The sequence below is a fragment of the Schistocerca nitens genome, chromosome 5, assembly GCF_023898315.1.
Source record: "Schistocerca nitens isolate TAMUIC-IGC-003100 chromosome 5, iqSchNite1.1, whole genome shotgun sequence".
Taxonomy (NCBI): Eukaryota; Metazoa; Arthropoda; class Insecta; order Orthoptera; family Acrididae; genus Schistocerca; species Schistocerca nitens.
Genome location: NC_064618.1, coordinates 748,347,535 through 748,361,512, shown reverse-complemented (window position 1 = coordinate 748,361,512; position 13,978 = coordinate 748,347,535). Strand labels below are relative to the sequence as shown.

General features: G+C 40.6%; 1 protein-coding gene across 1 annotated transcript in view; it reads right to left on the bottom strand.

Annotated features, from left to right (window-relative positions):
- LOC126260958 (tetratricopeptide repeat protein 30A) overlaps positions 1-13,978 on the bottom strand; it is a 176,962-nt gene that overhangs the window by 126,238 nt on the left and 36,746 nt on the right. Inside the window, exons 4-5 of the mRNA XM_049958474.1 lie at positions 4,972-5,097; positions 4,714-4,849 (exon numbers count right to left, since the gene is read on the bottom strand). Of these exons, the coding sequence (XP_049814431.1) occupies positions 4,714-4,849; positions 4,972-5,097 (262 nt within the window). The remainder of the gene's footprint in view (positions 1-4,713; positions 4,850-4,971; positions 5,098-13,978) is intronic.

Below are 13,978 nucleotides of genomic sequence, written 5' to 3'. Positions count from 1 at the left end.
GCATGTGCCCACACTGGCAAAAAGGGACATTTGCAAGAGGTGTGTTTTAGTAGCTCTACCACAAATGTGCCCCAACCTGTGGTAGTAATCAAGTGAGTGACAAAATCTATGAAGGTGCAGACCTCTCAGACCACAGCCCAGTGAATGTACTTAGATGCTAGGGAAACTTTCCGTTTTACTCACTTTCTCACAATGAAGTCACTCATCCAGTACACTTTCTTATGTTTTCTGACCACAATGTGGACAATGATTTTGGGGGTAGACTCTTTCTACAGTTTTGGGTTTATGGTTCTGAAGGATGTTGCACTGCATCACCCTAAGTCTCTCTGTGATACACATGTTTAAATCTTCTCACCTAGGTTAAGGAAGATGACTGATTTCAAAGCTGACATTGTTCTTATGGTGGCGCAACTGATACTTTTTCAAAGCTCGTGTTGTGCCCCCAGTTATAAAGGATGCACTCAAAATAGAACTGGACAGACTCACTCATGAAGATGTGATAATGCTTATTCCTTATAGTCGTTGGCCACACCACTGGTAACAGTATGCAAACCCAATGCTACTTTGAAACTTTGTGGTGATCTTAAAGTAAATATAAAAGTATAAGCTGAAGTGGAAACTTATCCCCTACTGACACCTGGTGAACCCTCAGCAAAATAGGGTCATGGCATCTCACTCTGTATAACTGACCTCACAGAGGAATAATTTCAAATTCCTTGAATGCAGCATTACAAACTTACTTAGAACTTGATATGCATATGACCACTACCATTATAATCCATTGCCTTTCAGTATCTCTTGAGCCACTGCAATATGCCAGTGTTTTATGGATCCACTATTAAAAGATATTCCAAACTGTGCCGCATACCCTAACAATATCTTAGTTACAGGAGCAACTCCAGAAGATCACATTCACAAGCTCTGGTTTCAGAGACAGGCATCACTGGACCTTAAATGCAGCCTTTGCAACCATCCTTGATATATTTGAGGTTCAAACTCTTAGCCAATGGTCTCAAACCAGTGGAAGATTATGTTACGATAATCAACAACATGCGGCCACCCATTAATGTATAAGTTCCAGAAGTGTTCCTAGGTAAGACAACCTAGCTGAACTTTCTCACTGACTGAACCAACTACAACGCCAAAGTGGCTGTGTCAAATAGTCACCTCATTGTCAATAAGCTTTCTAGGCTTTGAAAGATTACAATTTACACACGTGGCCTGCTGCTGGTAGTAGTGACCGATGCATCCACCAATGATCCTGTACCATAAATACTCTGATATGCATATGCTTCTAAGACCTTATACAGGCCCCCAGTAACACTATCCTCAAATAGAATGGGAGGCTTCTGTGATTATCTATGCAGTCCAGAAATTTAAATTATATCATTATGGGCAGAAATTTCATCTTGTTACTAACCACTGAATGTTGCACACCATCTTCCACATTGCTTACTAAAACAGGCCACTGATTGTCTCCAACACTGGGCACTGTATTTGCCTAATTTCCACTATTCTATCACTGGACAGCAATGTTACAAACTAATATGGGTGTAGTGTCCCAATTTCCCATGGGTCATGACCCTGCTTTTGACCAACACAAATGGGTGCGTTTCTAGATTGATTCAGATCTGGGTTCAGCCATTTCAGATATCCCCTTAACATCACACAATGTCATGGCTATCACCTGAAAGGGCCTGATATTATGTCACCTCACACACTTCATGCAATCTTATGGCCAGTCACAACACCTGACTGCACTTTTCACCCTTAATGGCCATGGTGAAATCAGCTGCAACTAAACAATGGGGCCCTGTTGAGAGTCCTGGATGAGGACCACTGCCAAGTCATGATTTCATCTCTTCAAGCATGAGTGCTGCACTTCTTGAATGCTCCCCATTGGGTCATGTCCTGAATGAAAAGTTTGGCACAACAACATATGTTCTGGCCCATTATTGACCATGAAATTGCAGACCTAGTCTGTCAATGCTAGGTTCTCTCCCTGGCCAGATGCTGCAGAGGTGTGGAAGTCTAACCATCTAGATTTTGTTGGCCCATTTTTGCGCTCCTTATGATATGTTGTGACATTCCTTTTCTCACTTCCCTTTTGCATTCTACATGTCCCACATCATGTCTGCCATTACTATCATGGCCATGCAAATAACCTTTGCCCTTGAAGGCAGCCCACACACATTGGTTTCAGATATCAGGATGGCATTCACCTCCCATGATTCTGAATAATTTTGGGCTCATAAACGGACTCAATACCTTTCAACTGGTCTCTAACAGCCATGTGGAATGCTTTGTCCACACTTTTAAGACCCAGCTCCACAAGGAAATGATGTCCAACACTGCACCTAATGCCCCCTGTAGTTTTCTGGCAACTTACATAGCCACTCCAACTGAAGGACTCTGCCAGGTGGAATGGCTACGTGGCCACCCTCACTACAGCTTCATGGACAGCTGCACCTGCCACTGGTGCATGTTGTCACCAAAGCCTCTCTCTTCCAGGTGGAGACCCCACTCTGGGGCTGTAAGTTTGGACACCATTCAATCTGGATCCATGGAAAGATCTCTGCCTGCTACAGGCCTTTGATGTATATTGTGGCCTCTGCAGTCCATCAAAATCAACTCCATCTCCATCATCCTGGCTATCAGCAATCTTCTTCTCTATCTCCAGCAGACTATCTGGTCCTGCTGTGGCTCATGCAACTTCCGTTGAGCCCTGTCCTGCGCTGGGCTTCCACAGTGATGCCCTTGGACACTGATCTCCTGGCCTTCCCCTAGTTGTGGCTCTGTCAGACCACACACCACCTACATCATCTCTCCTGGTGGTCGCTGCTGGGTGAAAGGGGGAGGGGGAGCCGTAGTGGCGCCACCCAATGTCATTAAGAAAACAGAATAGCTGGTGTAACAATAATGGCAAGTGCTGTGATGTCACTACCTGGATGATGCTTGTCACCAGGACTGCACTCTGATAAGACCAGGCCTACCAGAATCCTGCACATAAGCTGGCCCAGGGTCATTTTTAATTATATTGCAGTGCTGATGCAGGGGAAATGTTTGTTGGACAATCTATCAGTTTGGTTGTCATTACAGACTTGGTTCATGAGTGTTTAATCTTCTGTTAATAAATGACTGGAATCTGACACTGGGTGAACTTGACTTTGGTTGGATTATTTACTTAAAGATAGGTTGCAATGCTTTGGAGAACATTCTGTAACACTTCCCAATTCTTCAAATCAACTGGAGAAAGTTTCCATCAGTTTCAAGTGTAGATTACTTTCACAAAATATATGAAAGTATAGCTAGTTGAATAAAGTACAATATACGAGGGCCGTTCAGAAAGTAACCTCCGGTTGATTTAAAAAAAATACACCAAGTTAAATAAAAATATTTTAATATATACATCTTACAACTACATCTTTGCACTATTTTTCTACATAGTCTCCATAGCGATTGAGGCACTTATCGTATCTCTTCACAAGCTTTGAAATTCCTTCTGCATAAAAATCACCCGCTTGTGCCTGGAGCAAGCCTGTGACCGCATCTTTGAGCTCTTCGTCATCATCAAACCGCTGTGACCCGAGCCATTTCTTCAAATGCATGAAGAGGTGATAATCACTTGGCGCCAGGTCTGGGCTGAAAGGTGGATGGTTGATAACGTCCCACTTGAAGGACTCAAGAAGGGCCGTTGTTCTGCGAGCAGAGTGAGGACGGGCGTTATCGTGCAAAAAAACGATACCGGAAGTCAGCATACCACGGCGTTTGTTCTTTATAGCCCGTCGTAACTTTTTTATTGTTTCACAGTACACGTCTTGATTAATGGTCATACCACGTTCCATGAATTCAACCAACAACACCCCTTTGGCATCCCAAAACACCGTTGCCATCAGTTTTCTGGCAGAAAAATCTTGCGAAGCTTTTCTTGGTTTGGTAGGCGAATTTGAATGTGCCCACATCTTTGATTGTTCTTTTGTCTCAGGGTTCACGTACTTAATCCAGGTTTCGTCACCGGTCACGATTCTGTTTAACAATGGTTCTCCTTCGTCCTCATAACGTGACAGAAAGTCTAATGCAGAGGCCATTCTTTGAGTTTTGTGGTGGTCGGTAAGAATTTTGGGCACCCATCGTGCACAGAACTTACGGTAACCCAATCTTGCTGTCACTATCTCGTACAAGAGAGTCTTAGAAATCTGTGGAAAACCAGTAGACAACTCCGACATTGAGAAACGTCGATTTTCACGAACTTTTGCATCAACTGTCTGAACGAGTTCGTCAGTCACCAATGATGGTCTACCACTCCTCTCTTCATCATGAACATTTTCTCGTCCACTTTTAAATAAACGTACCCATTCACGGACAACTCCTTCACTCATAACTCTTGGTCCGTACACGGCACAAAGCTCACGATGAATAGCTACTGCAGAATATCCTTTGGCTGTAAAAAACCTTATGACAGCACGCACTTCACATTTGGCGGGGTTTTCTATTGCAGCACACATTTCAAACTGCCACAAAAACTAAACTAGCGCAGGTATGACGTTCACTCGACCACGGCTTGATGCCGACTGACCTGTTGAGTGCGTGAACGCACAGATGGCGTCGCTACTCCCCCCACAACCCGCGCTGTGACCAATCGGAGGTTACTTTCTGAACCGCCCTCGTATTGTAGAAAATCTAATAATTCCAAAGTAAAGTATAAAATATTACAAATATGCTTTAAAGCTGGAGCATATTCTTTCAGCCTGTAATAGCAAAGAGCTATGTTGTATGAAAGGTGTGGGTTATATCCCAAAATCTGTACTGCTGATGTGAATTTTTGCAAGGCATCTTCATATCTTCCTTCCTAAAAGAAAAAGATAAATTTGAGAGTGATATACAATACAGCACACAACAAAACCAATAAGCTAATCCACTACATGTCATGTGAAGTTACCCCCAAATTTTATTAAAATCCATCCAGTTTACCTTATATAGCAGACATCCAAGGTTAATTTCCGTATCAGGGTCATCAGCTGGACCACTGTCCACGAGACCCTTTGCTCCAGCCAGATCTTCTTCTCCATATTTTATGGCAGCTTTTAATTTATTTACCTTCAAAACAAAAAAATAGGAAAATTACACTACAGGACTTGAAATAATGTTCTTCTTTTGCAGTGGGTACGAAATTCTGTTTACTCTACAGACAAAAATGAAAAATGAAAAGGAAAATCTAGCATCTAATTTTAAAGTATTATGGATTTTCATGTTACAGAATAAGCCAGACATAAATGAATGAACATACTATAAAACATAACTATATTATCACAACGAAATGATAACTGAGTGTAGAGTTCCACCAATTTTTTCAAAGATGAAAAAAGCAATAAGCATACAACATAGATCTGTAACACCATCACTAAATTTTAGATATTACTGAATTAAAAACAGCACCATTGCACTTGTGTGTGAGGTAAACCAGCAGACACACAGGTGCCAATATGTAATTTCACAAGCGAACCTGTTTGTACGTCACAAGGCAGCTGGGCCAAGACGTGCAGTTGTGGTGACATTGTAGAAAAGCCTTTGCAGCTACAAACATGTCTATGGAGTATTTCCACATCATAATGACAAAGGAGTGTTGATTTGAACATGCCTGGAAGCAGTGTATTGGCACAACAAGCGTGGTATGAATCACTATAAGTACCCTCTGATTTCAGCTCAGTTACGTGCAGTCCGACAGCACCCTCCACACTACTGGGTCCATGCAAGTCTCCATCATTCTATGGGCCAGCCAGGACCTGATGCCGGTTTGGACAGCGAACTCCACCACTCCACACGCTCACAGTTCTCGGAACATACACATGGACTTAGAATGACAGAACAGATGAGCCTTCCCCCAGGCTCCACTGTAGCACCAAACTGCTGTCTTGGAGAGCAGTAGTTTGCAGCCATGTTAGTACTGGTACTTCCATATGAGCTAGCTTTTAATTGGGTAGCAGTGGATGCATATGAGAGTCCAGCAGAAGTATGTGTTGCTTGTATTGTTCACTCAGGGCCACATAGTGCTAATTCAGACACACGGTGGTGAGTGGAGCAAACAATGTCAGCAAAGCAAGACACTGATGTCAAATGGTCATCCTGCTACCATGACCTTCAGACATCATCAGCACAACTGGTGGACTAGTGCCTAGAGAGCATGTATCCAGGGTGATGCAGCATGTTGTAACTCAAGACAAAATAAAAAACGTTGTACCTTACAGTGGAGTTTTCCTAGTCACTCTCGGCCAGCACCACTGCCTTCACAACCTGCCACTTCATGACCTCTACAACACAGCAGTCCTAGACATGTTATGTTGCTGTAGAATGTCTGAACTACACAATGATATGATAACTGAGTGTGAAGTTCTACCACATTTTCCAAATATAAAAAAAGCAAATTTAATCATGCAACATAGAATGACTGAACTAAAAACAGAAAGTTATGTCAAATATGTGGAACTTATGAAGGAGCAATTGTAATTAAGACATTTATATGGAAGAAGCTTTAAAAATGTATGTATTCCAAAAAAAGAATTGCTGAGCTGTGGCTTTGAGCTCTACCAGATAAATTCCATCTGTAAAAGATTTAATTACTCAGTTACATTAACAGTTCATGGTCCAAAGTTTAAATGGAACACAGGGCTATTAAAAAACAAGAACACACAATGAAACATAGAAACATATAGCCATATCATTCCACTACCATGAAACTTGGTGACTATGTTATTCCTTCCCTACAAATCTGAAATGGTGGCAATGCATGGAGCAGGGAACAGAAAGTGCTAGGCCACAAAATACAAAAATTCTTTCACAGATTTTATTTTGCTTCCCAGAGGCATAACCTTTAAACAAGTTAGTTAAATCTTAACAAATGAACTACAAACAATTCAGAATTAGTATTTGATATGGAGTTAAATAGCTGCAAAATCAGTGTTTAACACTGAAAAATTTTCGTGATAGTAACTTCAAATAACTCTTTTATAATTTTCAGTTACAAAAGTGGTCTCACTAGCAGCCCAAATTCCTACAACATATGAAAGCAGAGTTATAAACATGCAGTATAGATAGTTACACAAAAGGAAACACACAGATGATTAGCAATGAAAATGAAATTTGTGCCAAAAACAATTACAGTCTTCAAGTTGTACCCACTTTTGATATGCAAGCACAATGCACACTTACAGGAATATTCACTATTTGGCACACAGTTGAATATGTAAACTACTCATATATTAAAAGTGACATATTAAAATGATTCACTTAATATAAAACTACGACTTACTTCAATTGTCAGTGACACACTTGGCCCACAAGCATTAAAAAAACTCATGAGCTTATAAGAAAGTACACCTTAAAACAGCAAACAGCTTACATAAAATCATTATAGTGTGTGTGTGTGTGTGTGTGTGTGTGTGTGTGTGTCCAACATCTCCTTCTATACCACTTAAACCATTGGATTGATTTCAACCAAACTTAGTACACGTACTGCTTGTTATATAAGAATCAGCCCTGTGGGGATTAGAAGCTCATGGGCCCCACAGGAGCAGAGATATAAGCAAAAAAGGGACTTCCAACCCTGACATGTAGTCTGGCCCTTTCCAACATGCATATTGTGCAGGTAGTATCCTTCTCAGGGGTTACGAGTGCTGATGGGCACAGCTGAGTAGAGAGATGGACAGACAGAGTTGGGAGTAGGAGATGGAGAGAGAGAGAGAGAGAGAGAGAGAGAGAGAGAGAGTAGGGAGGAGAAGAAGAAAGACAGGGGGAAGAGAAGATGACTGAGAGGGGGAGGGTAGGATATGGACTGAGATGAGAGGGGAGGAGATGGACAGCAGGAGAGTGGAGGAGGAACTGGACATAGAGAGAGGAGAGGAGGAGATGGCTTTAGAGAGGTAGAAGAGGTGAGAAGAGAGAGGATGCAGGAGGATATGGACAGAGGGAGGGGAGAAAGAGGAGATGGACAAAGAGGGGATGGAAAAGAAGATTGTTCAATATATGTGACATACATGTATGCAAGCAAAGCCATGGGGAAAAGGTTAATAACACGATTGTTCTCAGCACATTAAATATCAATGTGAAAACATATTAATAACTTCTAGCACTGTTAATCCAAGAATTTGAATTTAACTGGCATGGTGTCACATGAGGTCAAGGGAGCACACCTTTTCAACATAACAGTAACATTCACTTAATTTTATTTTGTTAACTCTCCTAAAGCCTGGTCAGGAGCAATACAAAGAAAATGGGCCTCTGCCAAATCTTTCACAACTAAATTACAGTTTCGTAAAATTAAGGCTCACCAAATTCAATGGAATTCCAATGTGTTGGTGAAATTCATATAATACATACCTCTGGTGAAAATAAAAGCACTTCACCAGTCGCCACATGGCATCCCAAACACCCACATGCATATCTCTGTAACTTGAGGCCAAGGGTTTGAGTCTCACTTGTTGGTTAACTCCTGTTGATTGTCCATGAACCACTCCCAGAGAATTATTACAGCTAAGCGCAACACTGCTTAATGATGGCCACCACCTCCACTCATACGAACTCCAACCACAATCCCATCTCACTTGTGGCATAAGCACTTGTTGCAATCTATCTGAAGCACAATCTACTGCTTAACAGCTTAGACCAAGAAATAACTACTAAGAATACAGACAGAGTGAGGGTAGGTGCAGATGTGCTCAGCATCAAGTTCACTTCGCTGCCTCTACGTGTGCTCCCTGCCGGGGTGCCATGGAATCCATCACCCAGTCACAGAGAAACAATGTCTCTGGCACACTCACAACTTATTGATATTAATCAGTACATGCATCAGACTTCACCATAGAATGAAACATGTTTCCAACTATGGATAACTTGGCTGCAGAATTCTGCATCTTGAGTGTTCGTAAATATTCCATCTCGAAAATCCCTCCATTGGCATTCTGCAGGTGCTTACCATGCAACCCTTTCCTCATCAGAGAAAAGAGGAGGAAGAAGTCATTGCAAGAAATGTCAGGAGGATATGGGAATGAGGTAATATTTGATAGCCCAAAGAAGCAGCTAGTGTGATTGTGTCCTTTGCAGAATGAGCTGGGGTATTGTCCTAGAGCAAATCCATCATCTTGGACAGCTTCTTGTGACACTTCATTTTGACAGCTCCTATAACCTTGTTAGGAGATTTCAGTAGTATGTTCCTGGGCCACTTATGAGCACATTTCCATAACCATAGCAGTCCCAAAAAAAAAAATTCAGGATTACCCTGCCTGATGGGATTGGATCTCTGTCTTTTTCAACTGTGCTGATTCTGTGTGTTGCCACTGCTTTCTTTTCTCCTTTGTCTATGGGTCATAATCATAAACCCAGAATTCGTTTATGGTGGTTAGGTGGCTAGAGACATCATCTGGACTGGACTGACCTGGCAGAGCAGCAACATTTCTGCTGCTAGTTCAGTTTGATGGGCTTTTGTGCAAGCAGTCACAAAATTCAGATGGCAGTGACTTGGTCATGTTCAAAATTTTGTGTAAGGTGTCAAAAACTGATCCATGAGTGATTTTAACTTTTCCCACCATTGCCTCAGTTGTGATATGCTAGTCTTCAAACACCAAGACCTCCACTTCACTTCCTACTCCAAGTACTTCAGTACTTCACACAGAGATGGTTTGTCTCTTAGTTATTTGTCATTTAGATTGTGCTGACCACACTGGAAGTATCTGCACCACCTACCCACTGTGTCATATGATGGAGCATTGTTGCCATACACTTCCACCAACACAGCATGAATTTTCGTAATGTTGTTCCCATTCAAATGCAAGAAACCAATTACTGTATGATACTCCACTTTATCAACTAACAGTGCCATTTTGTATAGTTTCCTCTACCAGCTGCTACAAGGCTGTGGTGTGGCATGTATGATCAAAACAAATAAAAAATTATTTACCCAGGTTTATTTTTGATCAGATAATTAAAAAGTATGACTATCTCTCATACATTAAAAAAATTGCTAGTTTTCCCCTGAGCAGTAGTCAAAAGGAAATAATAATAAGAAAATTTTCTCTCTATTTATATTTTTCTGTAGCTTTTTTGCCAATGGTGTTAATTGGTAACACTAGACAAACTCATGTTTTGTGTTTCTTCTCATTGACAGCAATAACATGACAACACATCAAAGCTGGTATGTATATGATGGTGGGACAAGGAAAGAGTGTAATCTGGATACAAAAATAATACATGAGTCAAAGATGGTCAAATCTGTTATAAGAACAGTAAAATGTGATCATGATGATCATTAAAATTTTTTAACATGGCTTTACACGTGATTACGCAGAGAGATCTTCTGTTTGTATGCCATATTCAGTTAGTTACTTGTCCCATAGATCATATTCACTATAAATGTTATGATGTGGAATGTGACTATAAACACTGGCCATTTACAATTGTTTTCTACAAAACTGACTGATTACCGGTACTTATATCCAAGAATTCCTCTATGGTATAGAAGGTATTGTTAAGGAGAAACTTAATTAATCTACATTTGAGAACACTTCTGCTATCTGTCAGACTTTAATTTCCATGGGTAGGTTTTTAAAAAGTTTTATGGCTGCATATTCCTTCTGTGCAAAAGTTAAATTCATTAAATGGTAATGCACAAAATTTTTCCTTCTAGTGTTATACTTGTGAATATCTCTGTTATTCTCAAACTCAGATGAATTGTTGATAACAAATTTCATAAGTGCATAAATGTACTGTGGTTAATATTCTCAGCTGCTTAAAGAGAAGCCTGCAAGAGTTGTGTGGAACCCATGCACAATTCTCATTACTTTCACTGATGTATAATGAATTTTTACTTTTTCTGGCAGTGTAGTTATTTATTCAGAACTGCCAAATTTTTTGAGCTTAAATTCATTATTCTATGTACTTTTATTCTATGACTGTCTTAAATACTTTCAGTACTTACAATAAAGGATGATTCATTCTGAAGCAAACTCGTTACAGAACATCTGTCATATTCTCAATGGTCTCTGAAGTAAAGCTATTTGAAACCTATGGTAGTGCAAAATGAATTCACATATCACTTATGGAGAATGAGCACATCACTACATGGATGGAGTGACGGGCCTTGCCATTTCAGATTATTTGATTTATACGTGGGTTGGAAGAATTTACTAACGTATTTCATATTCTATGCTGTCATGTCATGAGTATTTACACATGAAGTGTTTGCTTACACAGTGTCTGTTTACAGTCGCTGCAGTGGAAATGGGAGGGATTTTATTTGAGAATACCTATGCCAGATTCCTGAAGGAAAAATTTCTCATGGAACAATGTTTTTGAAGGGCCTCGACACACTTTGCTAATGTGGTTCTCCTCTCGTTGTCTATGTCATATAAGAAGAAAAATGGGGTAAGACTGCATGTCCTGTAAGAGACAGAAATTGTAGCACAACACAATGAGAAGATAATTAGAAAAAGAGCACAAGCTTAAACAGGATGCGGATAGGAAAGGAAGTTAGCTGTATCCTTTTGAAAGGAATTATTCTGAAATTAACCTTAACTGATTTATGGAAGCCATGAAAAACATAAATCTGGAGGGTTTCAATCCTATTCCTCCCAAATGCATGTCCAGTAATCACAAGCATCTTCCTTGGTTTCTACACAACTGATGATTCCAGAAAAATAAATGTGGCACACAGTACAATAGCAGTGTATGCAGCATTGTGAAGGAGATCATATCAGCTATAAGGAATTTTGTGAATTTACAAGAGTCAAGGATGTACTGATTTCAGAGATTTGGTTTCTTGATGACGTATTTACCACTGATGGAATCAACAAATGTTATGATTATCATACATATCTCAGTAGAAATTCAGCCTTGTTTTTCAGTTTACATATGGTGTTGTATCACTGACAATGTACTTATTGGTCCATACCCTGAAGTGAATCTTAATGAATCACAGCATCTGCAGCTCTTTCAGAAAATGTTGCTTGAATACTTCAAGGACATTCTTTTGTTAATGAGGGCTAGTGTGTGAGGAGGTGTGTACTCATACTGATTCTACAGAATATCCTGGATAGTTTTTCCATCACTACAGTGAAGTTAGTACAAGTAGGACTCCACACACTAGTAATTCTTGAACCATTTGCAAGGAGTACTGCTGTTTGATGTTACAATGTAGTGATACAATACTCCTTACTCATTACTAGCTTCAGGAATTTGTTAACTGAATGTGCCTTTTCTCTGGTGGAGGCACTGTCTTACTATATTCCATCAACAATGCCCAAGTGCTATTGGTCAAGTTCAGAGTTAGTGTGCAGAGAGTTGCTATTGCAGTTATGTACAGAGAAGTCACACAAATCCATGTCACAGATAAGTAGTTCGAAGAATTTGTTAGAAAGTATGATTACAAGTTGAAAGGATTATGTCAGATAAAAGGATAACAGTGATTTATGATTTGGTTTATTTGTAGAAAGGCAGAAGTTGTTTCTTTTGAGACAGACGAGTTGGTGCAGCTCCAGATTAAGCTGTGACCCATTGGCCAATCCATCCAACTCCAGTCCAACTGCCAACTACTCCCACTGGCTTGCAGATGGCCTATACTACCTGTCTATTCACATTTGAGGCACCATCCAACAAAGATGCCCGAGCACCAGTGCTACTATTATGTCCAATGCCCCTATTTAGTGCTGCATCTCCCACTGCCTTGGCAGCTCCAACTGGCTCCGACACCCCAGACCTGACTGCTCCCACTAATGTGACTACTCTTGTTGCCAAAGTTGTCACTGTTGCAGCCAGAGCTTGCTGACACTGTTATCACTGCCTCCTGCTGGTAACACACACATCCCTCCACCTCCACAGGTAGCATAAAATTAGAAGCTCCTAGAGGTGATGGGCAGGCACTTCACTTCTGACTTTGGGACTGCCCTCTCTTCTCCATGTGTAAGATACTACCATATTTGCAGAGCCTCAATTACACTTGTATTGTATTGCTGGTGACAATCTCTGCAGTTTCCAGTGGACTGCTATTGGATTTTTTGGGTAGACCTTAGTATGGCTCCTGACAATCTGCATGATCCTGGTCATGATAATTTTGCATCAGCCTTATTATGCAGTGCATTGATGTACTAATGAAGTTCTGTCAAGCAGGCCAGGTAAGGTATTGCAGTTTTCAATTTTTTGTTCTTCAGTGCACAAAGGCAGTGCACTACTCTACAGCAACCTGGCTGAATCACAGTTGGTCATATGCCACAACTGCACAAAAGTAAGTTATTTATTGAGGAAGATATCCAAGTGTCAAAGAGCCGTGCTTAACCTAGACGTACTTTAGCAGCACTTCCAAGTCACTTCTGTTAGGAACTATGCCATACAGCCAGTTAGTAGACATTGCCAACTGTAAATTGTTTCCTTCATTTTCACTCACTCATTCTCTCACTGACTCACAGCCTTGTGTCTCACCAGTGAGGCACTAGAATGACACATTGCTTTGATGTAGGTATTGTGTAGACTTTCTTCACTGTTGCATTAGTCAGTTCACTGTTCTGAATTCTGTGTGCCCTATTACCCAGTAGAATTCCTTCAGGACTGCATGCATAATGGATGGTGAATCCATTTGGTAGTAAGTCTTGAGGGTGTGGTTGGAGCAATACATACAGCAGAAATGTTTGTCCCCTTTTTTATACCTATCAGTTTATATTGACACATAAAGAGTGTTCAAACAAAAAGGCACAAAACATTGTAACAACCAAACCAGTTGAAATCTGCTTTAGCTTCTTTGGGATAATGTAGTAAGACATCTAGGAAGGCGAATGTGGTGTCCAGCATGATTGGATACATGTGTCATGTCCCTCTCAAAAATCAAAGCTGTGACCTCAGCAGGTAAGGTGATGCTCACCATGTTTTTCGATGTCTGATACTCTTCAAAGTATGTGCAGTTAACAGTGATAATTATTGTGAAACATTCCGTAGCCTACAC